The sequence below is a fragment of the Salvia miltiorrhiza genome, chromosome 4, assembly GCF_028751815.1.
Source record: "Salvia miltiorrhiza cultivar Shanhuang (shh) chromosome 4, IMPLAD_Smil_shh, whole genome shotgun sequence".
Taxonomy (NCBI): Eukaryota; Viridiplantae; Streptophyta; class Magnoliopsida; order Lamiales; family Lamiaceae; genus Salvia; species Salvia miltiorrhiza.
The window spans coordinates 54,501,081-54,528,852 of NC_080390.1; the positions used below are offsets into that span (position 1 = coordinate 54,501,081).

The following is a 27,772-nucleotide window of genomic DNA, read 5'->3' on the forward strand; positions in this document are numbered from 1 at the left end:
AAAATGTTAATTTTATGAAATACTCCTTCGGCTTCATAAGAGTGGTGCCCTTATCTCTATTTTCGTAAATTCTTATCTGAGACCAACCTCACCATCAGACATATTGACACTTTAAGAAATGAAACTTTGAGATTTTTATTATCAATTAGAGATAACATATTTTATGTTTATATGACAACATAGCTTTAATATTTGATTATAGAGTGCAATATATAAGAAAATAAGGATCAAATAATTTAGATCTTATAGCATTTTGAGAAGCAATTATCAATTGTTTTTTAAAGATCAAGTGTTTTTAATATTTTATTTTCAATGCATAAAATTGCTAGCTCATTTAACCTTTCTTGGGACATAATAGAGCATAATTATGATTTTATCAATTTTAATTTTAAAAAACTTATATTGGTTGAAGCTATAGTAGTTAACAAAAATTTATATATAATAAAAACATTAGAAAAACAATACGATATTTTAACAAATTCATGAACTTTACAACCGACTTTATTTTTTATGGTAAACACGTAATTTATAAAATAAATATTCAATATCAATGTAAATATTCCCTCAATCCATTATAAGTGTGGTGTTGTTTTTTTTTTTTTTTTGTCTGTCCACTATAAGTATGGTCTTTCTATTTTAAAATATATATATCATTATACTATATTTTTACCTTATTCACTCACGATATTTATATATATTTTTCAATATTTTTTTAAAAAAATTCGTGCTCTTTCATCTACATCACACTTGTTATGAAGAAGTACTAAATTATTATTAAAATTATTTTTAAAAATTTGAGACTCCTAGGTTCACAATCTCAAATTATTTTCCAGCCAGCCAAATAAAGTAGATTGTAATCATTAGCAGTTTCAGCACCAACCTCTTGCCCAATTTGTAAAACCATCTATTTTCGTGTATCCATTTAATTGCACTTTTTAATCATAGTAAATCTATCTCCACATACATGGCTTATATAGTTATATTTTTCCATATGCTGTTTTAAATTTCATATCCTAATTTTTTTTTTTTGGAATCAACAATGTTTTAAAACATTACACTAAATATTTTATTGATGACAAGTGAATAAATAATTTCTTACTAATATATTGTTTCCGGATATATGGTTTCTATTTTCCATATGCTTTTTTAAAGAGTGGATTTTTAAAATGGCCACTTTCATATTGTAAAGATAAAAAATGTCCACTAAAATAAAAAACTTAAAAAATGTCCACTGTTACCAAAATACCCTTCACATTAAAAATTAAAAAAATGTCCACTTTACATCACCCCTTTAAAAAATCCCGCAATTCACAACCAGTGTGAATTCACAATCAAAATTTTTTGGTTGTGAATTCACACTGGTTGTGAATTGAGAATTCACAACCAGTCAAATTCACAACCAGAATTTTTTGTTTGTGAATTCACAATTAGTCGAATTCACAGCCAAAATTTAATTCACAACCAGTCGAATTCACAACCAAAATATAATTCACAACTAGAATTTTTTTGTTGTGAATTCACAACAAACGAATTCACAACCAAAATTTAATTCACAACCAGATTTATGTTTGTTGTGAATTCACAATCAGTCGAATTCACAACTAGAATTTATTTTGGTTGTGAATTCAAGTAGTTGTGAATTTGAGTTTTTAAAGTTTGAATTCACAATTCACAACTGAACTGAAACAGTAAATTCACAACTAAACTGAACTGAAACCGTAAACCCTAGTTGTGAATCCTAAACCCTAAACCCTAAACCTAAACATTAAATCCTAAATTCACTCTAAACCCTAAACCCTCAAACCTAAACCCTAAACCAGAAATTTTTTGTTGTGAATTCATAACCAGTCGAATTCACAACTAGAATTTAATTCACAACCAGAATTTTTTGGTTGTGAATTCACAACTAGTCAAATTCACAACAAAAATTTAATTCACAATCAGAATTTTTTGGTTGTGAATTAACAACCAGTCGAATTCACAATTAAAATTTAATTCACAACCAGAGTTTATTTTTGTTGTGAATTCAAGTAGTTGTGAATTTGGGGTTTTTAAAGTTTGAATTCACAATTAAAATTAGAATTTATTTTGGTTGTGAATTTATAAATTTGGTTGTAAATTCAAAAATATTAAGTTATGAATTCAACGAGCTAGTTGTGAATTTAAGAACATTAAGTTGTGAATTCATCGAGCTGATTGTGAATTCATGGATCTAGTTGTGAATTTAAAAACATTAAGTTGTGAATTTAAGAAAATTACGTTGTGAATTCATAAATCTAATTGTGAATTCAAGAAAATTACGTTGTGAACTCAATATACCATCAAAATACATCAATTACGTTGCTTTTGTAACTCAAACTGTGTTTAGGGGAAATATGTGTCTTCACATATTTCCTATACAGAGCCAGGTAGGCTATCGCCACCATCAGCGGGGCTAGCTGATCCCTCAAACTCAACGGGGTTCATTAACAGAGCGACCTCGTCAACTGTTTTGCTAATTTTTCAAGGACTACTTTTCTTGCTTGAACGTTTATGCGACTGACCGAGCACTAGGGTTGATGTCGTGTCCAGCCACTCTGCTGTTAACCCGTCAACTTCATCATAGTATATGCGTCACTCAATCTGACAGAAAGTAGTAGGTGAAGATGAGCAAAGACATTTTACCCAGATAGACAAGTATCTCATTCAGCTATCATATCAATTCAAGATCAAGACAAGGAAAAGTGCCAAGAAGAACTTACAGCAAGCTTTGTAATGCATATAGACATAAATCTTGGTCCAAGCCCCAAAACTCTGGCTTCAGAAACTAGTATCTGCCAAGAAGCAAGAAGGAGAACGGTTCAAGAGGTCAAACTCGTACACTAAAACGATCAAGAAAGTAAAAACAGCTTGTCAACTACAACATATGCTAGACTGCCAATAATTGTTGATATTGTGTGCAGTAAATTATAATATAATAACTAAAAATAAAGAGAAAAATCCAGAAGACAAACAAAATTATAAGCAGCAAAACATATAATTTAAAATGCACCATGTAAGAACCATCCCAAGTTCGCAACATATTTATGGTTAGAAACTACGTAGACAAATGAGAGGAAAGAAAGTTAAAAAGTCACTAAACTAGTTGTCAAAGATTAACAGTTTCTGCAAATTTTGTTTAGGCCATTTGAAACCAAAGCAAACCTTTACAAAAATTCATAAAATTTAATCAGCCTATACCAAAGGTATCCTTGAAGACTTGGTAAAAATTTCACAAGAAAATTCGTTCAAATGATCTGCCAAATAAAACATGAAACTCATATACTTTTGCTGTTGGAAAAATATGACAGCAAAACAGGGCATTTTTGAAATAATAAACTGCTATGTTTCAGAGGTCATAAAAATCGAAATATAATGTTTTTAGAAAGGTACCGGAGTCTAGTTTCGTTAAAAAAAAAAACGGTGATGCAAAATCCTTCATGGCTTAATAGAAACAAACGTTTTTGTGAAGTCTACCAACAGTTGACAGATTCTGTCAATGATTTTCCAAAATATCTTAAAAATAGCAAACATCATCCAATAGACATGAAATTTTGCAGAGACGAAATAGACATATCATAGATAAACATACTAAAATTTCAAAGCCATCAAGCAATGAAAACACATTGAAACATAATCTTGAAACTGCTGTAAAATTTGACAGAATTCCAGTTTTATTTTCGTTCAACAATCATCCATAAATTGTAAATCAACTAGCATGCTTCCAGTATATAAACACTCATAAACTCAATCAATTTCATCAAATAAAATTTGAAATATGAACTAGGCCTATCATAACACAATCAAGTTTCATTATGAATTGATTCAATTCAGTGTGTGAAGACTGACATAGACTACTCTACCTTAATGAGATCTACTAAACAGTGAACATCAATGTCATCTAGGATCAATCCATTGTTTAGTTTCTCCCTCACATACTCTTCCTGTCCATTTTCTGGGTTGATTCTGAAGATAGCTTCAAACTGCACTAGGACGCCTTCTAGGTACTTCAGGTTCGAACTCCACATGAAGGCCAAGAAAGCCATTAAACCTATCAAAGGTAACATGAGCAACATGCCTAACATTGGTAGGGCAACCAATCTCCATTATAGTCTGTTCTTGAACTCTAGACCTGCTTCTGCAACCCACCAAAGATTTCCTAAAAACAGTCAAGGAAACAATTGAAATTACAACACACAATTGTCATCTACATATAAGCATTTCGTCGAACAACTCATGTGCACAAATTAACAAGTAGAAAGGTAAAACCATTTAGCCTTGTCGACGAACCTATAAGAGGCATAAGAAAACGTCCCGTGCGTCCAGCAATGGTGGATTAATTTCAAAAAAATTTACATCTGACTTGTCGCAGCAGGGAAAAAGATTAAATTGAAAAAATTATAGAACACAAATTAGGGAAAAAAGAAACCTGCTGGCTGCTGCTGCCGAACGGAGGTGGTGGCGAGGGTTAGTGCGGAGGAGCGGCGAGATCAGGCGGAGGAACGGCGAATGAGAGCAGCGTGAGCGCGACACCGCAGTGAGGCGAGGGCTACCGACGACTGGAGGAGCGGCGAACCAAGAGCAGCGCAAGAGCTAGGGCAAAATGAAATGTAGGACTTTAATTTCAATTCTCCCAGAAGCGCGTCTTCTTCCCCGGCGAGTCAGCACTGGCGGAGCAACGCTGCCGCGCGCGCGGCTCCCTCCGTCTCAGAACAGCAGCGTAGCGGTGGTGGTGGGCGGCAACTGTGGAGCGGCGGCGAGGACGAGAAGGAAAGGAAGAGGGAGAGAGAGAGAGAGAGTGTGACGTGAAGGTGAAGAGAGAGAGAGGAGAGAGAGAGAAATGAGTGGCCATTTTTTCAAATTTTAAAGTAAGGGTATTTCTGTCTTTTCAACTACAAAGTGGACAGTTTTTATCATTTTTATCTTAGTGGACATTTTTTATCTTTACAATATGAAAGTGGCCAGTTTTATATATTTGCTCTTTTTTAAATTGCAGATTAATCTATTAGAGGCGTAAAAATCTAGTACCCCATTGCAAAATAGCTATAACTTTCAAGATTTTATTCATGACACGCTAAATAAATTATTTTTTTTCCTAATATATGGTTTCTATCTTCGATATTTCATTTCCTTAAAACTTTTTAAAAAAAATGCATACATATTTCTATTTTCCATGTTTAAAAGATAAATAAAAATACATTAATTTTTAAGGGCCCAACCAAATAACTAAAACTATTAATATATCACATTAAAGATTTTATTCATGACAAGTTAGATAAATTATTTTGTTCCTAATATATGGTTTCTATTTTCGATATTTCATATCCCTTTAAAGTTTTTTTTTTTTAAATACATACATAGTTTCTATTTTCTATGTTTAAAAAAAAATACTTCATGACAAGTTAGATAAATTATTTGTTCGTAATATATGGTTTCTATTTTCGATATTTCATATCCATAAAAGTTTTTTTTTTTTTAATATTTACATAGGAGTAGTATTTTATATGTTTATTTCATATCCATAAAAGTTTTTTTTTTTTAATACATACATAGTTTCTAGTATTTTATATGTTTACAAAGTAAAAAAAAAACACATAAATTTTAAGGGCCCATTATATGTTTATTTCATATCCATAAAAGTTTTTTTTTTAATACATACATAGTTTCTAGTATTTTATATGTTTACAAAGTAAAAAAAAACACATAAATTTTAAGGGTTTATTTCATATCCATAAAAGTTTTTTTTTTTTTAATACATACAGTATTTTTTTTTTAATACATACATAGTTTCTAGTATTTTATATGTTTACAAAGTAAAAAAAAAGCACATAAATTTTAAGGGCCCAACCGGGTTCGAACCGGTGACCTATTGATCTGCAGTCAATTGCTCTACCACTGAGCTATGGACCCTTAGTTGTTGTTTTATGCTTTTTATATTTATCTATATTAATAAAATCCAATTAGCGCTTATCAAATTAATTTAAATTAATTTCCTCCTTCAACCGAATAATCCCGAAGAAGAAACAACAGTGCTCTCTATAAACTCTTCCATGTCACATGAATTCCAATCAATTCAAAGAAAATGGACCCAAAAACGGACAAGCTGGTGAGGAGGACAACCATGATAGCCACAGCTACAGCATCTTATCTTCTGCTAACGGCTGATTACGGTCCCCAGCCCAACTTTCTCGACCCCGTAAGTATCTTAATCCTCTCACTTCCTTCATTTTTTTTGGCGGTTTTTGTTTTGTTTGATTTTATTTGTTGTAATTTTTAGTTTATAACTGCTACGGTGTTAGATTCCAGTCGCGTTTGTGTGGACTTGATCGTCTCTTGTTGAAGCGTCGGTATGAAATTGAATCGATTGATTGGAGAAGGAAATTGAAGGCTGAGATATTGGATCTGTGCTAATTGAGTTGGAGAGAAGGAGATAGTTCTCGCTATTAAAATTGAATTTGGAATTCGTGAATTTTTTTTTATTAATGTCACTGTGAATGGATCTGCTTGGCCCCCTCTAAATTTGGGGGAATCACTTGCTAATAACTGATTAACAGTAATAACATTAATGAAGAAAAAATGCACTTAAATGCAGTGACAACAATAAGAGAATTAGGGAGGTGAAATTGGGAATATGCAGGTAGAGAGTTAGGCATGTGAATCAAGCTGAAGTTCAGCTCTGATAATTTGAATTGTAGTGTGGAATCGGGTGCACGGGCGGATTCAAAGACTAGTGTTGGAGTGTGGATTTGGAGAGGCTAACTTATAGAGTCTTACTGTTGTTAAAGTTGTCAACAAACCTCAAGAACTCGCTTGAGGTTTTGGATGAGATTCTCAGAAATACGACATAGTATGAAGTTTTCGTGGAGTTGGTTGAAACTCTAGTGAGGTGTTTTACATACTGTTGCATCGTGCACGTGAGAGGAGAGCTATGCTGAACTTAAAATAGGAATCATTTGCATTGCATTATGATGAACTTGTAGCAGACTTTGAGTAGCATCATTTGTTTCTTCATGTACGGCCCTTGATATGTTGTGAGGTCGCCCCAAAGCGACCCAAGTCTTCTGAACTAACTGAAAAGTAGGACTGAACTTTTAAGAGAGACCAGCAAATGCAACTTCTAAAGCATGCAACATCTAGGCATAGATTCCTACAATCGTCTTGAACACAAGCTGCTGCATGATTATATGATTTCTTGATTACTATGTTTTCAAAGGTGAGAAAGCATGTGTGATATGATTCCTGTTTTGAAATTAATGAGCTTGATTGTAGATAGAAACCACCGCCTCTCAATTTTCCTTATTCCAATACTGAATTGAATTCTTGATAAATGCAGTCTGGTTTTGTTGTCTTCCACATATCCGATGACTTTGTAGGCACAACATTATTAGGAAACTGAAAATATGCATTCTGGTTTTAGCAACCAGTGAGTCATGCTTTTATAACTTTCGATCATTTTTCATGTAGAAAAAAAAAAACATACAGTTCAGACGTAGAGTTGAACTCGATATAAATACTACGTGCACTCTGTGTTGTTAGTTCTAATAGAGAATAGGAGCATTTTGTGCATTGCCAGTGTTCAATAGTTTGATATGTACTGCCCAATGACAGATAAAAAACGCGGTGGAATCGGCCAAACAGTCAATGAAAGAGTTCATTTTTGGAGTGAAGGAGGAAACTCCACAAAGTGAGATCGAAAAGCCTCCTTCAGCTGCTTCAGAGAAACACTCCTAGTCTTTTTTTTCTTCTCTTTTTTGATATGTCACTCATACTTTGTTAAATACCACATTCCTGATAATAGTTTTATATCACAGTCTGTACTAAATACAGTGTACTAGTATTTGTTTCTTAGCTGAAATTTTGATTTCTGATAGTGAAAATATGTTATCGCTTTTCGAGCTTGGTTTGATCAGTCACACTCCAGCTTAGCTCATTTAGATTTGCCCACTTTTGTGATTTTTTTTTTTTTTTTTGACTTCCTCCCAAAAAACCCATAAAATTGACTTGTCCTAAAAAGGAAGTTTTAATGTTAAGGTTCGAAACACAAACTAATTATCTGAAAGATGGAAACTATCTACTAACTTCGGACCTGAATGATTGAAACTATTGATTTAAGACTAAAAAAATCATGTATTCCAATTCCTTTTTTATTTTTAATTAATTTTGTATTAATTCCTAAGAGCATCCGCATTGGGACCTCCTTGATAGCCTCCTTGATAGCCTACTTGATAGTATTTGTGTTATTGAGTAGGTAGTGCTGCATTGGGGTTCCTTGATAGCTTACTTGATAATATTAGTTTTGATTTTATGTTTTTCATTTAAATTTTATTGTATATTTAAATACTGGATTAAACATAAAATTTAAAATTACTTAAAACATAAAAAAAAATACATAAAAATTTAAAAACACCAAAAAAAAAAAACATAAAAATTTTAAAAACCTAAAACATCATTAAAATCACATAATTAAAAGCCTAGGATAGACCACGACGCCTGAGCACGTCGGCGACCATGGACGCGTGCAATGCACGTTGTGCGTCCGTCATGTGCGTCATATCCGTGTTCAGGAGCTGCATATCGAGCTCCCTCTCCCGGATATCGTTCATCCGCTGGTACTGGGCGGTGAATGCCCTCATCTGCGCGTCGTTCCTATCCAACCTCTCCACAATTTATGGTGGAGGATCCGAGCTCGTATGCGACGCTGCTGCCTTCCCTTTCCCTTTCCCTTTCGCCGCCGCCTTCGCCGCCTTGTTGCCAATGGGCCGGGCAGAAGAGATCTCCTCGCCCGACGCCGAGGTGATGAAGCCGCCCTCCTCCGTAGTCTTTGTCCTCTTGGAGGCATGCACGTCTCCAAGGAGGTACATCGACTTGAACTTGGGATTGTTCTGGAGAACTCTCCACGCGTTCCAGAAATTGAAGGAGGCCCTGTGTGGACTTCGAGCCTTGAAGATGGTTTGGGCCTTTTCACGAATCATATCATCCGAATGACCGGACGGCCAATTGTTGCGCGTCTCCACCCAAACAGCTTCCCAGAGACGCACATCCGCGCTCACCCGGGACCAGTGGCCTTGAAGTTGCTTGATCTTAAGGTCGACGCCGAGGATGGGGTTCACACGTTCGCGGATCCGGCCCCAATATGCCTCTCCCTTCTGATCCGTCCCACGGATCGAGTCGTTGGTCTCCTCCGCCCAAATTTGGACGATGAGATCCGTATGCTCGGGAGCATACGTATGACGGTACCTAGCGGCCTTGTCGTGCTTGATTTTGGTGGCCATTTCCTTCCTCCGGCCGCCTTTCTTTGGTGGGGAGACACTCTGCTGAGCACTGACCGGTTCCTCCTCGGGCGGGCTCTCCTCCAAGTTGATTCCTCCCATATCAGGATGATAATCGGAGGAGAGATCGGGGCACCAATTTGGATCGTAGAAAGGGTTGTGTGGATCTATGACGGAGAAAATTGTAGGAGAAGAGGTGTGAAGAGAAGGAGAAGAGGTGTGAAGTGAATAAGGAAGAAGGTGGGGTGTTTTAAAGAAGAGAAGAAGGAGAAAAAAATAAATAAAAATAATAATGAAAACGGTCGGTCAAAGGTGCGGAAACCGAGGAGCTGCAGTCAATCGAATTTTTCCTTTTTTTTTTTTAAATTGGGCGCGTGCATTGCACGCGCCATCTCCTCCGCCCATTCGAGGATACTCGATAACTCGAGGAGTCCTCGAGGAGCTCCACGCCGCATCGCCCTCCTCGACGCCCTCTCTCTCCTCGAGGAGCTCCTCGAGTACCCGCGATGCGGGTGCTCTAAGGAAAGATTAATTGTGAGTTGTCCCATTTAGAATGGCTTATTCCCAAAATGGAAATAAATTAGAATTATAATCAAATGGACCCATCTACTTTAATCCCCTAATTAAATAAATTAATCTATTTTAATCAAATCATCCTTAGTATACGTGTTCAAAAAGTATGGATTTATGTTTAGTCAGTGATACGGAAATAGTATTAAAAAAAGAATAGTTGTACGTGTAATTAATGTTATTTTACTTGATAATCTATTATTTAAAAAAATCTATTAATTCATTACTTTTATCAGATAATTTATTGGATAGATATATTTATTATTTATAAGCATTATCAATAGCTATAGATATAAAATATTAGATTTTGGTGATAAATAAATGTATATCAAAATAGATTTATATTTTATAAATATAATAATAAATACTATAACATGAGTAAAATAGACAATCCATAAGTTGTGTCTTAGACTGTCTTAGGCTCTTTTTGTATTAGTATAGATTATCAAAACACGTACATATACAAGGTCCGGATATATTGGGGTTGTATTATCTTAATATATTTTCTATAGTTTGATTTAAAAGAAAAAAAAAAAGAGTTGGTTTACTCGTTAGATCTTTCACTACAAAATAAAGCATGTTGTATATATAAGAGCATCTATTATGGGGGCTCGAAATTGGGCTCGAGCCTCCCATTGCCGCTCCCAGGGCTCGCAAGCCCTCCCTGAAAATGCGCTCTGAGCTCTAAGGTTGAGAATAGAGGGGTGCATGTTGTGCACTCATCCATTGTCGAGCCCCCTTACAAAATTAAGAGCCAAAGTTGGTTCTCCCATAGTGAAGGTGGGCTCTTAACTGGTGAGGATCATAATTAAGTGACCACCCTTTGCTCTCCATAGTGTATGCTTTAAAATCCCAATATATTGGGTTGTAATATCTAATTATCTTAATATAATTTGTCTAGTTTGATTTAAAAGAAGAACAAAAAAGTTGGTTTACTTATAGATCTTTCACTACAAACTTGTCTAGTTTGATTTAAAAGAAAAAAGAAAAAAAGAGTTGGTTTTTACTCATTAGATCTTTCACTACAAACCAAAAGCATGTTGTCATGTGTAGGAACCTGAGTCACACATGTTAATGTTAGCACCTCTTTGAGTTCATGCACCACAATCCAATTTCTCCTTCTCTCCTAAAACCTCCCATTTTTCTCTGCAATCTCCAATGTCAATTCCTCACTCTGCGAAGCTACCATCTCCATCTCCTTCTCCTTCTCCCCCCAAAATGCTCTCCAAATTCCCCCACGCGCCGCTCCTCAATCCCTCCACCAACCGATCCCCCAAATCCCTCTGCGCCTGCCACTCCACTAAACCCTCCAACTCGCCCCCAATTCGCGATTCCGCCCTCGCCTCCATCCTCCTCGCCATCCCCGACTGGGCCGACGCCATCAAGGAGAGAGGCATGAAGCAGAGGCGCTACCTCTACGACCACCAGAGCTGGGTGCAGCACCGCAGCTCGCTGCGCCACGTCAGGCACCTACTCACCAGCCTCAGCTCGCGCGTCATCCTCTCCCTCGTCCCGCCGGTGATCGCCTTCACGTCCGTCGCCGTCTTCGTCGCCGTCTACAACTCCGCCGTCTCCATGGATCTGCTGCCGGAGTTCTTCCCGATCCTGCGCGCCTCCTCCCTGCCGTACCAGCTCACCGCGCCGGCGCTGGCGCTGCTGCTGGTTTTCAGGACCGAGGCGTCGTATTCGAGGTTCGAGGAGGGGAAGAAGACTTGGACTAAGGTTATTTCTGGGGCGGAGGATTTTGCCAGGCAGCTCACTGCTAATGTGCACGCACCCGACGATGATACGCTTAAGAAGGCCATTTTGCAGTATCTCATGGCGTTTCCGGTTGCTCTCAAGGTTTGCCGTTTATTTCATCTCTCACTTCATTGCTGGAAAATTTAATGTTTGATTTGTGTTTGTGGTTACAAATTGTTGATTGATAATTCTGTGGTATAAGTCTATAAGATAGGCTTGAAGATGCTATGATTTAATATCAATATCAATAGTCTAGAAGCATAATCTTCTCTCTCTCTCAAACCAAGTTTTTTCTTCTTCACCTTTGCAAAGTGATTTGTGTCGAAGTTTCTTCACTCTCTCTCTCTCTCTGCCCTCTTGTGGAGCCTTTTCTAGTTAGCAGGCGTGATGATACATGATTGAGTATTTTTATCTTCGTTACTAAAATATCTTCAACCTCCCCTCTTTGAATGGAATATGAATAAAGCAAAATGAGATAAATTATCAAAGGCCTTCAAATATCCCGAAATTCCAATTCATCTTAGTAAATAATGGATTAGGAGTACTATTTTGATCTATATAGGTTAATTCTTAAAGTAAACACCCTATTAAAGAATGTATTTATTTGGATTCCTTCTAATGATTCTGGACTTTAGGCTTCACTTGTACATTCCTCATAAGATTTGGAGGGAATTGATATTTGTTGTTGTTTGTTCTCTTTTAAGAGTGGAAGTAGTCACTGTCTCAATGGAGATTTGCAGCCATTGCCTTTTCCTCTTTGTGTTTTTAAGAGGGTTTCCTTTAATTGAATGTAGGTTTTCCAAATGATGCATGTATTTGTGAAAAAGAGGAAGATGGTTTGATTTAATAAGTGACATATATGAATGCAGTGTCACATCATTAATGGGTCAGATGTTGCTCAAGATCTCAACAACTTACTGGATGGGGATGACCTGGCTGTAGTCTTGAGCTCGAAGCACCGGCCTCGCTGCATCATCGAGTTCATCTCCCAAAGCCTGCAACTGCTTGACATCGAGGCCACAAAGCGCCAAATAATGGTAAACCCCTTTTTCCTTTGATTTGAGAGTTGCAAGCATCAACATTCGTTTCAATGCATTTGCAGAAAAAGTATAGCAGCTTGCTTAATAACAAGTCACAAGCATGAATGAAGGGCAAGGTTGCAAGAACTAGAAGATGTAGTAAAACTGATTTGAATCTTGCAGGAATCAAAGCTTGGTTGTTTCCACGAGGGAATTGGTGTGTGCGAACAGATCATGGGCACGCCTATCCCCCTCTCGTACACTAGACTAACCTCGAGATTCCTAGTCCTCTGGCATCTCACTCTTCCTGTCATACTCTGGGATGATTGTCATTGGATCGTTGTACCCGCCACTTTTATAAGTGCCGCTTCTCTATTCTGCATCGAGGAGGTAATGTTTCTTCGCCTTTTCTTGCATCCGCGGATAAAAACCACACACACGCACAGACAAATGTTGTTGTTAAACTTGAGGAGCTTTTACAGGTTGGTGTTCTCATTGAAGAGCCTTTCCCAGTGCTGGCTCTTGATGAGATGTGCCTCAGGCTTCGGAGCAACATAGACGACGTTATGAGGAACGAGAAGCTGATTCGGGCTCGTGTGAGTGCCAAGAGAAAGCGGAGTTGCGGTAAGAAGCAGTCTCCGAATGGATGGCCAAACTCTTTGCAAGACAGGCAACCTGGTTGAAAGGTTTCTTGGGAGAGAGTGGCATAGTTTTGGTGTTAGGTAAGTATGTATAGATGATAGCAGTAAAGTGAAAATGAACATCTTGCATCTCAGAAAAAGAAAAGGAAAATGAACATCTTTGGACAAGTATATATATATATATATATATATATACTCGTTCAATTATATATATACATGCTGGTGAAAGAGTTTATGGAGTCAAAATGAGTGCCGAAAACAAATTTGGCTTCAAATTAGGAAATACCAATTTGTTAAATTATATTCCCTCCGTCCACGATAACTATGGTGTGGATGAGAGGGCGCGAGCTTTAAAAAAATATTGAAAAATGTATAAAATGAAGAAATGGTCTCACCAAATTGATTTATTAGGTAATTAAGTAAATGGTTTGTAAGATGACTTTTTGTAAATATTACTTCCTCCGTTTCGCTATTCATCACCTATTTCTTTTGGACACATGTATTTAGAAGAATAAAATTGTAATGTAAAAGTGTATAAAAATGTGTGTGATCATATTATTTTTAATGTAAAATTATTATCAAAAATAAAAACAGACTGTGAATAATGGGACAGTCCAAAAAAAAAAACAGATCATAAATAATGGGATTGAGGGAGTACATGTAAACGAGATAAAGTATAACATAATATATTCTAAAATGAAAAGATCACATTTATTATGGACGGGCAAAAATGATAAAAAAAGATCATATTTGTCTTGGATGGAGAGAGTATGAGTGAAATATCCCCTTTTAAAAAATTGCTAATAACGCCGATTTAATATTGTAGACGAGCGAAAATAACAAAAAGATCATACTTATCATGAACGAACGAAGTACGTGCAAAATAGTATCCACTCTTAAAAAATTGCTACTTATTGCTGATTTAATATTTTTGGGAGGGAAAAAGAAGTATGTTTTTTGGAGGGAAATTGGAATTTTTGGGATTTGATTTTTTCGAAATCCCTAACCCACCACGAAACTGGAGAAACCTCGTGCCATTTCAAAATTCCCAAAACCATAAGAGCATCCGCATTGGGACCTCCTTGATAGCCTACTTGATAGTGTTTGTGTTATTGAGTAGGTAGTGCTGCATTGGGGTTCCTTGATAGCCTCCTTGATAATATTAGTTTGATTTTATGTTTTTCATTTAAATTTTATTTCTCAAATTTAAATAACACAATTTATTACAAATTTAAATTGCATTAATTATAAAATCCTAAATATTACATAAAACTTTAATAAAATAAAAACAATTCCTAAAAATTAACTACTCTGGCCCTAGAGGTCCGAAACGTGCCCAAAGGTGCTCAGTCAAATCATATCGGAGCTGAGCATGTAGTTGTCTATCTCGGAGAAGGCTATCCCTTCGCACATATTCCTCGAAGGCCACCGGTGTTTGTCCAGCACTCTCCGTCGAACCACTGCTAGATGCCCCGTCATCATCTCTCCAGTTGGCAGCCGCTTCACCTTCGTGCTCCACAATCATGTTGTGGAGAATGATGCAACACAACATGATGTCCTTCAAGTGCTCTACGTACCAATTGCGCGCCGGACATCGAATGATTCCCCACCGAGCTTGAAGGACTCCGAAGGCGCGTTCCACATCCTTCCGTGCCGATTCTTGCATCTTCTTGAACCTTGCCTCCTTCGGATTGGTCGCCATTGATGGACTCTTCACGAAGCAACGCCGCTCCGGATATATGCCGTCACACAAATAGTAGCCCATCCGGTATTCGCGCTGGTTGGCATGAAAGACCACCAGCGCCGCAGTTCCTCCTAACACGTCGGAGAAGAGAGGAGACTGATTCAGCACATTGATGTCGTTGTTTGAACCAGCGACGCCGAAGAAGGCGTGCCAAATCCACAAATCGAATGAGGCAACGGCCTCCAATATCAAGGTGGGCTCTCCCTGATCCCCACGTGTGTATGCGTCGTGCCACGCCTTTGGGCAGTTCTTCCACGCCCAATGCATGCAGTCTAAGCTCCCGAGCATCCCGGGAAAACCATGTCTCGCCTCGTGCATTCGGAGTAGGCGTTGCACGTCTGTTGCCGTTGGACGGCGCAGGTAATGGGTTGTGATGAATGAATTGTAGGTGAATGAGTTGTAGGGAGAAGTATTATTTATAGAGAGAAAAGAAGATAAAAAAAAAAAAAAAAGGAAAATGGAAGAAAGCCGTTGAAAGAGCCGTTGGGAAGAAAAAAAAACAAAAAATTGCAAAACGGTCGAAATTCGAATTTAAAATAAATTTTTTTTTTTTTTATGACTGGCGCGTGCAGAGCACGCGCCTACTCGAGGATACTCGATAACTCGAGTACTCCTCGAGGTCCTCCACGCTGCATCGCCCTCCTCGAAGCCAGCCTCCTCCTCGAGTAGCCCATCGAGGACCCGCGATGCGGGTGCTCTAACCCCAAATTTCTCTCACGAGCTAACAAGTCTGAGCTCTGAAATCCCAAATGTCGTCCCAACCCCGAAACGACGACGTTCGGAACCTCGAAGAAGTTGCAGAAGAAGAAGATGTGGTAAAGCTGGAAGAAGAAGAAGAAGAAGAAGAAGATGGGGAAATGGCTCAGAAAATAGTCGAGTACCGAACCACTCTCACCTCTTCTCTTCTCGAATCCCCGAGACCCGTTTTACCGACCCAATTGCTGAACGAATCGGATCCTAAACCCCCAACGCTTCCCGCCCCGGACACGGATGCTGCCGTCAGCCAAGGTTTGTGAATTCTTTCTCCACACTTATTATTTTCTGAAGTTATTTAAAGGTTTTATTTGTTTCTTTAGAAAATCATGGGGCTCTGCTGCAGGAGCTTCTTTGAAAACCAACATAATAAATCTGTGGACAATTATTATGATCATGCTCTTTTTACATTTTTTGTTATGCGGTTTCTCCTTTTATTGAAGATCTAATTTGATTCTTGTAGCATGATCCATTTATTCTCCTCCTGTGTTTGTAGTTAATTAGCATCAAGTTTCTTGGATGGATTTAATTAGTATTACCCATTTTCAAACTTCACCTATTTATTTTCTCTTTTATTCATGAATTTTCAGTGATGTTTTCATCTCGCATCGAACTTGAACAAGCTGTTGCCGAGGCTGAAGAGTTCATGGAGGACTATATGAGGAGATATATAGAGGATGACAGTGCTTATCAACGCTTGCGCCGAGCAATCTCAAAGCGGAGTCGACGCTCGAGAAGAGCGGGAAGGCGAAAGGCAAACAGAAAAGAGAAGAGATGATTTCTCAATGACTTTAGATATTATGCAGAAGAAAATGTCTGATATTGAGAAGCAGGAGGCAGAGATTATGATGCAATCCAAGCGATTAGACGAGTACGACTTTGTAATGAAGGACACATCAAAGATGACGGATGCTCAGAAGAAAATCCACGAGGAAGCATGCGAGGCGATATTGAAACGATGGGAAGAGGAGGATCCATCAAATTAGTTGCTGCTCCAATTCTTGTTTATGTCTGCGTGTTGTGAGTTGTATATTTGTGTTGTGTGTTCTATCAATTTGGGAAATGTGTTGTGTTGTGTTTGTAGCAATTTCTCTTTCAATAGAAGTTTGAGTTTGTTGTATTGTTAATATTTTAATTGTAGCATATTATTCTCTCCGTCCACAAGATATTTGTCACATTGTGGACGACACGAGTGAAGTTAGTGAAGTGAGAACGAATCAAAAAAGAAATTGTAACAAATATTTAGAATTTATCCAATTAAATATAAATACAATTTTTCACCTAACACATTTAATTTATAAATATATATGTATATATATACAAGGCTTGGTAATGTTACAACTATATTTTTTCATAAGATTATGATAGTATTGCATTGAATGTATAAAGTTGTTGCATTCGTCGTGAAATCAGGAAGATAAATGAAGCTGAGAATACACAACTCCTCAAACAGAAAACCTCAAGTAATGTCTGTGTTGAATAGGATGAAAGAATTCATGGGCAGGATTGATACCATTGGGATTCTCCATCCTGCCTTAAAAGGAAACCATGTGTTTGATCCTTTGGTTTTGGCCATCATTTGACAGTGTCTTACTAAGATAATAGAGAGAGAGAGAGAGAGTTTTGAGGTAGGAACTACATATAAGAAGGTTATACGCATATTTTTATATCTCTGCCACAACATATTAGAGTTGGAAAAAAAAAATAGAGTTGATTAAGGTACTTGCAGAATTTTATAGTTTGGATTGGGAAGCTGGAGCTGGTAACCTGGCCTTCCTCAATAACCCCTCTTGTGTCAACGAAGCAACTAGCTGCTAGTAATAAATTTATCAGATACTATTTAATTGAAACTCAATATCTGTTAGTATATACTCCCTCCGTCCACGAAAGAACTTCCTATCTTTCCTTTTTGGGGACGTTCACAAAAGAACTTCCTACCTATTTTTGGACTATACCCCACCACTTATAATCCTCTTACTTTTCATTTTTCACAACTCTCAATATTAATTACTCCCTCCGTCCACGAAATGAGTACCCATTTGTGGACGGCACGGGTTTTAAGAAATATATGGAGTGTAGTGTGAATAATTTAAGGGTCCCACTTTTTGAGAGTATTAATTAAAGGGTTGTGTGGGTACACTTGCCAAAAAGGGAAATGAGTACTCATTTCGTGGACGGATGAAAAAGGAAATATGGGTACTCATTTCGTGGACGGAGGGAGTATAACACCTTTTCACCACTCTCAATACACTCAACTACCTTTTCTCCACTCTCAATACACTCAACAATATTTTTTCTTAAAACTCGTGCCACTCCCTCCTAGAAAGTTCTTTCATGAACGGAGAGAGTATTATTTATTGGATAATCACTTATTTACCTCTCCTGTTCGGTTAAACATTCGTCCAGTAACAAATCCACGACCACTATGAGCATTTGGACTATCAATCTGAGAAAAAAAAAAGAAGAAAAACAAAGCATGAGATGAGAGATATTCAACTGTGTAATAAGATAGGAGTTAGCTACTCACCACATACAGCAGCCAATCATCAGCCCTTAGGGGCTTGTGAAACCACATCCTGTGATAATACAACAAGAGATTATTATGCAATTAAATACCATGCAAGGTATTTTTTTAAAAAAGAAAACGAGAATTGGATACGATATGAGAAAAATATGGACTCACGAGTGGTCTAGGCTGACAGAAGATGACTTCAAACCCTTTTCGCGATGTGGGTTTAAACTGACTTGGAGAAAAATCAGATCAGAAGTATAAGCCACGACGCATCTGCAGAAAAGTCGAGAGGACATCAATGTCGATACAGTTTGGGAAATTAGATCACAGGTATCATTATGGACCACTTTATTACTCTCTCAAGTGTGTCAACAGAAATTCTTTTGAAAATTAAAGTCTTCAAAATAGTATGACGGTTTCAAGATATTATATCCGGGAAGCTGGGCCAAGAGAATCTAGTTGCGTATTAGGTTACACGAACTTCGCTCAGTCTATGCAAATAAGCCAGGATGCAGGTCTGGTAAATGAGACTGACCTGTGCAAAGCCTGATCATCAGAAAGTGTTCCTTTAGCTCTAAACCAGTACCTTAAACTGCAGAGTATAGAACAAAAATATAAGTGAGAATGCCTTCAAAATTATTGCATCACAAATGGATTTAACGGACAAGAAGAGAACCCAGAGAGACCTTGGAGGAGACTTTGTGTAATTGGTGTTAGTATTAGGCTCACAGAACCTAATCTCGATGGGCCATGGCAAAAATTCAGTAGTGGCAACCTTGTTACGGTATGTCCTGTAGCACACGTTAATAACAAACTAAACTTAATTAGCTATAAGGTTTTGATAAATTTCTGCATTTGAGAAGACACATTTGATAGAGAACGATTAAGAAACTGGACTAGAAAGGGAATAAATCGATCCATATTAAAAGGGGAAAGAGTTGAATAAGATATAGCACAATCCGCATGGAAGGGTGATATAATAGAATCTAATGCATGTCATCTGTCACCATGCCACTAGTGACGTGGGAGGAGAATTGTGGGTATGACGAGCCAATACCAGCAGGGCAACATATTGAATTATACGACTGTATACAGTAACAATTTCTTTAGTATTCCTTTGTTTTTGGAATTGGGTCAATTGTGCTTGTGGAACTGTTAAATGAACATAATGCTCATGATATAAAGTCTGACCTCGGAAGCCGAGGATCAACAAGACGTTGTTCTCGCAACTCTTCCATGGATAAAAGCTGAAAAGGGAGCAATAATTTACAATTCTACAGAAGAAAAAAGATACTAATAAGAACTGATAAAACCATATTTTGAAACCTTTTCTGGATCAGGCACGGAAGGCATTGTTGCCACCTGGTGAATGAACTGTTGTTCCTCTTTCTGCATATTGTTAGCAGAGTGTTTAGAAAAAGTTACAATCACAGAACAAGGATAATAATTCCAAAATTGGGCTAACAATGGCATCATTAGTTTCAGCACACTCCAATTTTTGCAGCCAGTCATCCTTTTGTTTTAAAAAGATGAGGCCAAGTCCAACATAATGAATCGCTTCAAGCTTAAAGATTCCGCATACAACGAAGTACAACCTTTAACCATATCTTTTTAGTCAAGTCCAAAAATCAACAATCTAAGGTGTACTCTGAGAAGGGAGTATAAATTTTATTTTTTGCAGTAAAGGAAAATTTACTTCTCATCGTCTGTTATTTAGTTCTGCATTCAGTTTACTCTTTCCTGTACTTTTGACAGCCTGATAGAGAGCAACATGATATAACAGATGGAACAAAAATAAATCACTGTGTCATCACTTGAATTTTAATAGGATTACCTACAATTGGCAGTGTGAACATGTATATATGGTAGATCAAAGAAGAGGATCACATTTAAGATGGAATTACCTGAAAAGAAGCAGTTAGTGTAAACACGACATTCCCTCTTTGTATAGCTTCTACCCTTCGGGTTGCAAAGCTTTTCCCATCACGTACACGATGCACTTCATATATAATTGGTACTGTAACCATTATGAAACATCACTTAAATGAGATGTTATTTTGGATGAGCTCACACTATGTGACGTAATTAGGATAATGGTGAATGAGAAACTAGAAATACCATCAAATATGAGCAAAATGATTGTTTATTAGCCATCATAATCTGTCCAATTCTTAATAAGTGTTGTTTGTTCTCAGAGTAGTGCACGAGTAAAGATCACGTGCAAGGTCCGGTACATCAAGGCATCAAATAAATTTGATGTAACTTAATCTACCTAGTACTCTAAAGTTCAATGTTTCCAGAAAACAAACACATTTGAGAACCAACAATATTCTTATGAACTCGGATACACCATACTTATTTGGCTAGCTCCTGAAAATTGTATACACTTGGTTTCATGGATTCTAGAGCTCAACACGTCGTCAATTATGTTTTTAACATACATTGCTGCAATGTTGTTCTTTTCTCCTTATTAGCCACTTGCTGAAGATCTGAAACACCTAATAGAAATTTAATATACCTAAGTGGCTTAAGAAAGGTTCAGATTAAAATCAAAACCTGAAAATAAAGTTAGAAGCCTTAATCAAACTATCAACTTTCAAGAACCATATCCCACAGCCTGAGCACTAATAACCTTCTATTAGCCCAGATTCAACCTAAATGTTAATATTATATGAACACAATGAATGGAATCTAATATTCTACCTGAATATTCTCTTTACTCAAAGACCAGAAGGCATATGTGAAAATTAATTTTGGAAAAGATCCCGACTTAACAAACCAGATATATATTTTTTCAGTTGGAAAGCACTGTACAAACAGGTGTAAGCATGTCAGAATTCAGAATTAGCAATAAAAGTAGAGATATTGAGGAAATTAATTTATATTGATACGTACTGTTAAAATCTCCAAGAAGAAGGAAGTATGCATGCAAACTGTGAACAATCTTTAGACAATCAACAGTTTTACATGCTGCAGCCAGTGCCTGCATTCATCATCCAATGCAGACAATGAGTATAACTGCTGTATAAGAGCTTCAACCATAGCAATGTTTAAAGGGAAAAAGAAAAGAAAAATATGTAAAAGGCCCTTGCTAGGCCATGTGGAAGCAAACACGATTCAAATAGTAAGCCTGTCCACAAATTTAAAATGTGTCCTTAAGTTGCGAGTCTAATGGTACTTAACCAATCACATCATAAATTGTAGTTGGCCTCCCAAAAGAATTAGAAATAACATGATTCCATATTTAAGCTCAGGCATACCTGTCCAAGAAATTGCCCGCCAAACACTTTTCCAAATTTTGGTGCATCAGGCAAAGTAATACCTTGGAAAATGTTAACCTGTGATGGAGAAGGACAACTATTTTTCAGATTAAACTTCTTGATAATACAACGCAGCCAACAAATATAAAGATGAGGCAAATTCAGCTCCAGTTACAAGTCAAAGAGCTGAGGAGTATTAAACTTTTCATACAAATATACATACCTCTCTTAGAAATAGTTCTAATTAATGAAATAGTTCCGGAAAGGAGTATTTCTCATACAAATATACATACCTCTATAGGATCCAGTTGTAGAATTTGCTCGATGAGTGGGCGTTTCTCCTGTGTGTCATCCGCACTCCAGATTGATTTTGATTTTAACAGATACAATTGATCGTTTGGAAGGACTAAGCAAGTCAGCTGCACAATGAGAGATGTGTAAATAGATTCCAGGGCATATTTATAAGCATGTGGGCACAATCAGTAAAATATATTTGACATATAAGATAACAACGCAACCTTAGACAAAGCAAGCACATTTGCTGACTGATTAGATGATGTCATACCTGCAATAGAACCTCAGCCTTCAGTATGTTCTCATACACACTATATAGAGATGCATACAAAAAATCCTCCTAGATTCCTACCAAATCCCCAAGAATATGCAAGTGACAATGGGTAATTATAGTATAATAAGTACAATTTGTTTAAACAAAAAGTATGCACAGAGGAAGTGAAAGGGAAGTTGCACTTCAAGTCTAAGAACCGGTCGCATGGAGCCCATCGAGTATATCAATAAGATGTACAACAGGAAATTACATTTGTACAATGAAAATATAAGCATTGGCGTCTAACCATGACCAAAAAAGTCGTATCGCTTCAAATGATAGTCAGCGTGATTTTGATCATCAGAATGAAAAGATCCACAGACCTCAGCCTGCAAGGATGTAAGAGTACAGTTAAGAAAAGATCACACAAGCATAGAGTAGAACTCAATAGTCTATAGTGAAAATCACCATTACCTCTCCTTCCCATACGAAATAAATTCCATCTGCCACTTCTCCTTCACGAACTACATAATCTCCTTGGTCTTCATTATTGCAAGCAAAAAAAGATATTAGATGATGGAAGTAAAAACTGTGAATGCACCAACAAGTAACTCTCAAAGTTTCTCATTGCATTCCTTTTTTTAAAAAAAAGAACTGCTCGTTGCAATGGAAGATTGATAGCTGAATTCTGCAAATACAGCATCACAATTACACTCATCTTGCGAAGCTAGCTATGCGCTCTTTCTAACACAAAGCCAGTCAAAATTGACAAAAGAAATGAGTCCTTTCAATAGCATGTGTGGTTAAGGCCAAATATAGAAGCCAATTATTTGAGCTTGTTAGTGAACTTACGAAGCTTGCTATTTTTTTTACAGTAACTGATTTTAGCTCAATTCTCTTAACTCAGAAATGTACATATGCAGAAACATATAACGATCGAGCTAGCATCTCAGTTCCATCCGTGTTCGAATTGATCAAATCTAGTTCCTAACAATCAATCACATCCAACAATCATCAAATTCGATAAAGCAAACACAAATTCGGAACCAAAATTACCGTAGCGCTTGACGGCTACGACTTCGGCGATCTTCTTCAGAGACGAGCTAGGCAGCGTCTGGAGCAGCGGCACACACCCCAAAAACTCGATCACTGCCACTTCAGACAATTAATGTGAAAAATCCCACAATTACTCAAAAACAAATTAAGTATGAACTTGATGTGACGGAATTAAATGTTATTACAGAGATTTAACAAAAAAACAAACCTAAATCGGGATTCATGGCTACGAAATTTAGGCAGCTAAGCAGCGAGGATCACTCTATGCCAATCAGGGGCCGCGGAAAATTGAATGTGGATTTTATCAAGCGTGGTCAGGACGGAGAGAGTAATCTGCTGCGGCTCGCGATATGGTAATAATTGTGCTCCGACTACGTCGTGAAACGTGAGCCAATAGATTGCGTTCAAGTCAAAAGGCACGTGTGTCGTATGTTTTTTAACCGCGGCTGCAGCCGTCAAGACAGTGTGTGTTGACTGTCAACTCAAAGATTATGTTCTCATTGAATTTTTTTTGTATTAATTTAAAATTCAAGGTGGATATTCTATTCTCAAATAAAAATCAAAGTGGATAATTTAAACCAATTACTTACAAATTTCGAATCAAGATTGTATGGTATCACATTTAATCACTTTAATTTTTGGATCTCTCCACTCCATCAATATCTAATATATATACTGCTCCCTTTGTTCCATTACAAATGTCCCTCTTTTCATAATGGAACGTCACATTGCAAATGTCTCTTTTCTTTTTTACAATATATTCTCTCTATCTATATCTAATATTTAAATAATTTTCATCAATCCAATTTTATTAATTTTCTACATATTTCTTAATCTCCGTGTCCAATAGAAAATTTGTAATGGAACAGAAGGAACATTCAGTTTTTTGTTAGTGAAAAAGCAATTCGCTTTTTTATTTCTTAGAATAGAATGTAAAAAACATTGCATAATTGTATAGTATGAAATATGAGTAGTGTTTGCTTATTTTGACAGAAGTCCTCTTTGGGGCGGATCCAAGATTTAACATCTGGGGTGCGCTGCATAAATGTAGACTAGTATATTTTGTATATTGTTTAATTTAAAAATCATAAACTATTTCTTTCTCCTCTAATAACACACTTCTAGTACTTGGACATCCAAATTCATAACTTTTTCTAGAAGAATATGTAGTACCTATTTTTCTAGATCTTATTTAGATGAACAAGGTACAATGAGAAGATATTTTTTGTTCTTTTCTTTGAAATTTTTAGCTAGTTCTTCTACAAATGGGGGTACAAATAAAAAATTAAAAGCAATTTTTCAATTTTTATATATAATAATATTTTTTTATAAAAAAAAAATGGGGCCTTTGTTCTATACTAGATCCGCCTATGTTTGTTATAAAAAGTGATTGGTTTTGAACCCAACGTAGACCAAAAGTAGACAGATAGCTTTCGTTGATCCGGTAAAGCTGTTTGGCCATGTAAAAAATTATATAAAATTTATGTATTTAATTTTTTATATTTAAATTAAAAATAAATTTAGTTAATTTTATTTTACACATTATAGCTATTTTTTATATATATTTTTTTTAAATTAAAAATTGCAAAAAATATTTTAAAAAATTATAATATGTACAAGATAATAAAACTAGCAATATTCAATTTTTATTTTGAACAAAATATTTTAATACATTGAGTTTAAAGCTATTATGGCTACCCATATTATGGCCAAATAGCATCACTGTTGTTGATAAAAGCATTGAATTTGGCTCACCACCAAAAATTATTACAATTGCTCTAAAAGATCTAGGAATTAATGAAGCCAAGCCCTACAATTTAAGGGCAAAAAGTGCAATGTATTTATTTTCTTGAAGTTTGTTGATAAAGCTAGCTGTCTATGGAGTTACTTTTGTCAATTACTGCATGAATTTTTCCTCATTTCTGCATAGAATTGCAGATTTTACTACAACTCATTTGAGCCGAGGACGCTGCAACATGCGAAAAAACACATAGCAGCTCAAAATTGGGAAACAAACCATCATATTTTTGCCTAGGGAGAATATCCAACACAAACTAGGCTGCCTTCGAGAAAAAGGGAACTGTAAATTTGTAAATGAAGTTATCACTCTGCATTAAAAACTCAAACTTACCAAGAAACAAAAGTTAAATTTAACAAAACCAATAAGCTGAGGAAATCTCTGCTAATCACTTTGCTACAGCTGTCTATATGCAGAGTAAGGATGCAGTAGTCTACTTCTTCTTCTCTCCACCTCCAGCAGCCCTATACATACACAAAATCATAAGTAATCAAACAAGAGGATGCCGGAAACATGATACGGAACGAATGCTGGCATCATATGGACAGAGTTCAGAAACCAAAAGCGATAAACAGTCACCTCATCTTTCGAAGAGCAGATGACATCTCCTCACGCTTCTTCTTTGCCCTCTTGTGGGTACCCAACTTTCTCTTAGCCACTTTCAGCGCGCGCTTGTCTTTGCCGACCTTGAGAAGCTCAGTGATTCGCTTCTCATAAGGAGCAAAACCAGCCACCTCCCTAATGAGACTTCTCACAAAATGTACCCGTTTGCTGGTTTTCTGTAAGAAAAAATCTCATATTAAAAACAATCTATACCTAATAGTTTAGGAATAAGTTGATACAAAATAAACATTCATAATACTGAACACAGAAACTGTTACATTTCTCGGAAAACACAAATTATGCAGCATAGTGGCATCAAGGGAAATCTGGGATCTTTACCCCTTTTCTTTCCGAAGGGCGAGGTGCCAGCTCTTTCTTGGTAACGATATGCCCTTTGTTCAAACCCACAAAGAGACCGGAGTTCGGCTGCTTTGGAGCCATTGCCTGAAAAACAATATAGATTTGATATATAATACTATATCAGCTAATCATACGATCGATTCCAATTGCTCTTTAGAAAAGGCAACCACCATGAACCATGATAGTATTGAAAATCCCAATCGGTTTCAACAGTCGAGTGAAAATAATGCAGGAGATTAAATATATAACTACATGGAAATTGAAAAGTAAAAGCCTAAATATCTTGTAAAACAACACGATAATCTTGCAAAATTGAATTTATATCCTATCCTTATGAAGAAAATCAAGAGTACGAGCATGCGACTTTCCATTTTCCTTTGTTCTAAAAAAATAAAGCAGATAGCTGTATGATATGCATTCATCAACTATTGCGATTTTCATATCATTACAATAATCACAATTTCGTGAAATCAAAATATATATATCATTTCGTGAAATCAAAATATATATATCCTCAGGCACAATGCAGCAAACCGAAATTTCTATCTTACATACACACGCAACAACGATACAATTAAAATCTCAAGAAGATGCTTCAAAAAAAATCTCAAGAAGATCCAAAATAATACAAGAAATGAAGATAAAAATGGGACATCATAGACAAGATTAAAACAAACAAATTTGGTTTTATGTAAACATGTGAATGATTGCTGACAGAAAACAATGCAAAAGCTTAGTTCCGGCGAGAATTGATGAAGCATTAGGGTTCCGGTGGTGATTCGAAGACTAACCTTAGCTGAGAGGAGCAGCTGCGATTAAGATTCTAGGGTTTTACAGATGTGCTCGCGTAGAGGGGTGTAAATGAGCCGAGTCGAGTATTGCTATGCTCAAACTCGAACTCGGCTATTTTCATGAAGCTCTAGCTCGAGCTCGACTCGGCCGAGCTCGGGCTCGACTCGATGTCATAATCGTGAGCTCGAGCGCGACTCGGTTAAGCTCGATTGTGGATTCTTACTCGAGTTTGAGCTCGAGCTAGTTTAAGCTCGTTGAGCTCAAACTCGTTTAAACTCGGTTAGCTCGAGCTCGTTTAAGCTCACCTCATACATTCTTTAACAAATTGAATAACATTACAAATCAACGCAAATTCCAGTCCTAAAGATAATATCTTATAACTTCTAACACAGTTGTAAGTTATAATGAAACAAATCGACAGAAATTATCATGTAACAATATCAGAAATTATCAGTTGTAAGTTTACAAAATATGAGGCGGGTGTCAAATAATACAATGCAAATTCAAGATATATTGTCACGAAATATCATGAAACAAATCGACAGAAAAAAGACTAAATGAGTAGCTGACCTCATTCAAAGTTCAAACTATAGGCAATTTCCAAGAAATCACAGTTATGAAAAATTCTTTACTGGAAATTACCAGTCGCGCCGGGGAAGGAGAGCAGTTGCGCCGAGCTGGGAAAAGGAGAGCAGTCGCGCCGGCCGCCGGGGAAGGAGAGCAGTCGAGCAGTTACTGCTGTTAGGCTCGCCGGACCTTCGCCGAAAACTCGAACGAGAGAGAGAGATTGGGGTGGTCCGGTGGATGTGCGACTGCGCGTGATTTCAAATTTTCAGAGGTGAGGGACTTAGGGTTTGTGTAATTGCTAATTGTGTTACACATATATTTGGGCTTGTGAATTGTTATTTGGGCCTTCTTGTGGGAGTATTTATTTTGGGCCTATATATAATATATTAGTATATAGTATTATATATATAATTGTTTGGGCTCGATTAGACTCGCGAGTCTAACGAGTCGAGTATCAAGAAATTCGAACTCGGGCTCGGTACCTAATCGAGCAGCTCGAGCTCGAGCTCGACTCGATTAACAT

At 36.8% G+C, this 27,772-nt stretch overlaps 6 protein-coding genes and 1 non-coding gene across 10 annotated transcripts; 3 read left to right on the top strand and 4 right to left on the bottom strand.

Moving 5' to 3' along the window:
• Positions 1-2,308: 2,308 nt before the first annotated feature.
• On the bottom strand, positions 2,309-4,914 carry LOC131020747 (rho GTPase-activating protein 4-like). 2 transcript variants are annotated; one of them, XM_057949763.1, is made up of 4 exons: positions 4,448-4,914; positions 3,882-4,156; positions 2,742-2,813; positions 2,309-2,622 (listed from the first exon to the last, which is right to left on the bottom strand). In XM_057949763.1, the coding sequence occupies exons 2-4, from the start codon at positions 4,101-4,103 to the stop codon at positions 2,614-2,616; spliced, it is 303 nt and encodes a 100-aa protein (XP_057805746.1). In that variant the 5' UTR covers positions 4,104-4,156; positions 4,448-4,914; the 3' UTR covers positions 2,309-2,613. The 2 variants fall into 2 exon arrangements, with proteins under 2 accessions (XP_057805746.1, XP_057805745.1); XM_057949762.1 differs by having other exon boundaries at positions 3,882-4,177; positions 4,448-4,905.
• Positions 4,915-5,856: 942 nt separating this feature from the next.
• TRNAC-GCA (transfer RNA cysteine (anticodon GCA)) lies at positions 5,857-5,928 on the bottom strand. The gene has a single exon. It is a non-coding gene; the product is annotated as a tRNA-Cys (tRNA).
• A 59-nt stretch (positions 5,929-5,987) lies between these two features.
• Positions 5,988-7,927, top strand: LOC131020749 (uncharacterized). Its single transcript, XM_057949765.1, has 2 exons — positions 5,988-6,214; positions 7,627-7,927. Exons 1-2 carry the CDS (start codon positions 6,101-6,103, stop codon positions 7,747-7,749), a joined length of 237 nt encoding a protein of 78 aa, XP_057805748.1. The 5' UTR covers positions 5,988-6,100; the 3' UTR covers positions 7,750-7,927.
• A 2,944-nt stretch (positions 7,928-10,871) lies between these two features.
• LOC131020680 (voltage-dependent chloride channel 2, chloroplastic) lies at positions 10,872-13,503 on the top strand. The gene is made up of 4 exons (XM_057949655.1): positions 10,872-11,699; positions 12,467-12,634; positions 12,800-13,006; positions 13,099-13,503. Exons 1-4 carry the CDS (start codon positions 11,016-11,018, stop codon positions 13,297-13,299), a joined length of 1,260 nt encoding a protein of 419 aa, XP_057805638.1. The 5' UTR covers positions 10,872-11,015; the 3' UTR covers positions 13,300-13,503.
• A 2,195-nt stretch (positions 13,504-15,698) lies between these two features.
• Positions 15,699-16,918, top strand: LOC131020737 (uncharacterized). The gene is made up of 2 exons (XM_057949748.1): positions 15,699-16,009; positions 16,345-16,918. The coding sequence occupies exons 1-2, from the start codon at positions 15,751-15,753 to the stop codon at positions 16,530-16,532; spliced, it is 447 nt and encodes a 148-aa protein (XP_057805731.1). The 5' UTR covers positions 15,699-15,750; the 3' UTR covers positions 16,533-16,918.
• A 281-nt stretch (positions 16,919-17,199) lies between these two features.
• Positions 17,200-23,601, bottom strand: LOC131020677 (acyl-CoA hydrolase 2). 3 transcript variants are annotated; one of them, XM_057949652.1, is made up of 18 exons: positions 23,415-23,442; positions 23,338-23,360; positions 23,130-23,222; positions 22,548-22,615; positions 22,381-22,462; positions 22,045-22,091; positions 21,820-21,945; positions 21,527-21,604; positions 21,162-21,249; positions 20,171-20,283; positions 19,593-19,655; positions 19,458-19,513; positions 18,953-19,057; positions 18,802-18,858; positions 18,438-18,539; positions 18,282-18,330; positions 18,132-18,200; positions 17,200-17,565 (listed from the first exon to the last, which is right to left on the bottom strand). In XM_057949652.1, the coding sequence occupies exons 2-18, from the start codon at positions 23,351-23,353 to the stop codon at positions 17,488-17,490; spliced, it is 1,290 nt and encodes a 429-aa protein (XP_057805635.1). In that variant the 5' UTR covers positions 23,354-23,360; positions 23,415-23,442; the 3' UTR covers positions 17,200-17,487. The 3 variants fall into 3 exon arrangements, with proteins under 3 accessions (XP_057805635.1, XP_057805634.1, XP_057805633.1); XM_057949651.1 differs by having other exon boundaries at positions 23,338-23,601; XM_057949650.1 differs by having other exon boundaries at positions 23,130-23,228; positions 23,338-23,601.
• A 1,615-nt stretch (positions 23,602-25,216) lies between these two features.
• Positions 25,217-27,544, bottom strand: LOC131020745 (60S ribosomal protein L36-2-like). Its single transcript, XM_057949759.1, has 4 exons — positions 27,325-27,544; positions 25,870-25,974; positions 25,507-25,706; positions 25,217-25,391 (listed from the first exon to the last, which is right to left on the bottom strand). The coding sequence occupies exons 2-4, from the start codon at positions 25,969-25,971 to the stop codon at positions 25,361-25,363; spliced, it is 333 nt and encodes a 110-aa protein (XP_057805742.1). The 5' UTR covers positions 25,972-25,974; positions 27,325-27,544; the 3' UTR covers positions 25,217-25,360.
• Between the last annotated feature and the right edge of the window lie 228 nt (positions 27,545-27,772).

Bases quoted from the DNA above. Each gene is read 5' to 3' on its own strand.
- LOC131020747 (XM_057949763.1), bottom strand. From the start codon at position 4,103: ATGTTAGGCATGTTGCTCATGTTACCTTTGATAGGTTTAATGGCTTTC. The intron at 2,814-3,881 runs GTAGAGTAGTCT...GCTTCTTGGCAG, and splicing joins GTTTAGTAGATCTCATTAAG to ATACTAGTTTCTGAAGCCAG.
- LOC131020749 (XM_057949765.1), top strand. From the start codon at position 6,101: ATGGACCCAAAAACGGACAAGCTGGTGAGGAGGACAACCATGATAGCC. The intron at 6,215-7,626 runs GTAAGTATCTTA...GCCCAATGACAG, and splicing joins AGCCCAACTTTCTCGACCCC to ATAAAAAACGCGGTGGAATC.
- LOC131020680 (XM_057949655.1), top strand. From the start codon at position 11,016: ATGTCAATTCCTCACTCTGCGAAGCTACCATCTCCATCTCCTTCTCCT. The intron at 11,700-12,466 runs GTTTGCCGTTTA...ATATGAATGCAG, and splicing joins CGTTTCCGGTTGCTCTCAAG to TGTCACATCATTAATGGGTC. The intron at 13,007-13,098 runs GTAATGTTTCTT...GAGCTTTTACAG, and splicing joins CTCTATTCTGCATCGAGGAG to GTTGGTGTTCTCATTGAAGA.
- LOC131020737 (XM_057949748.1), top strand. From the start codon at position 15,751: ATGTCGTCCCAACCCCGAAACGACGACGTTCGGAACCTCGAAGAAGTT. The intron at 16,010-16,344 runs GTTTGTGAATTC...ATGAATTTTCAG, and splicing joins GGATGCTGCCGTCAGCCAAG to TGATGTTTTCATCTCGCATC.
- LOC131020677 (XM_057949650.1), bottom strand. The intron at 18,859-18,952 runs GTCTCTCTGGGT...TATACTCTGCAG, and splicing joins TACACAAAGTCTCCTCCAAG to TTTAAGGTACTGGTTTAGAG. The intron at 17,566-18,131 runs GTAAATAAGTGA...TATTACTAGCAG, and splicing joins TGTTTAACCGAACAGGAGAG to CTAGTTGCTTCGTTGACACA.
- LOC131020745 (XM_057949759.1), bottom strand. From the start codon at position 25,971: ATGGCTCCAAAGCAGCCGAACTCCGGTCTCTTTGTGGGTTTGAACAAA. The intron at 25,707-25,869 runs GTAAAGATCCCA...TTTTTCTTACAG, and splicing joins GCCCTTCGGAAAGAAAAGGG to AAAACCAGCAAACGGGTACA. The intron at 25,392-25,506 runs GTGACTGTTTAT...GTGTATGTATAG, and splicing joins TCTGCTCTTCGAAAGATGAG to GGCTGCTGGAGGTGGAGAGA.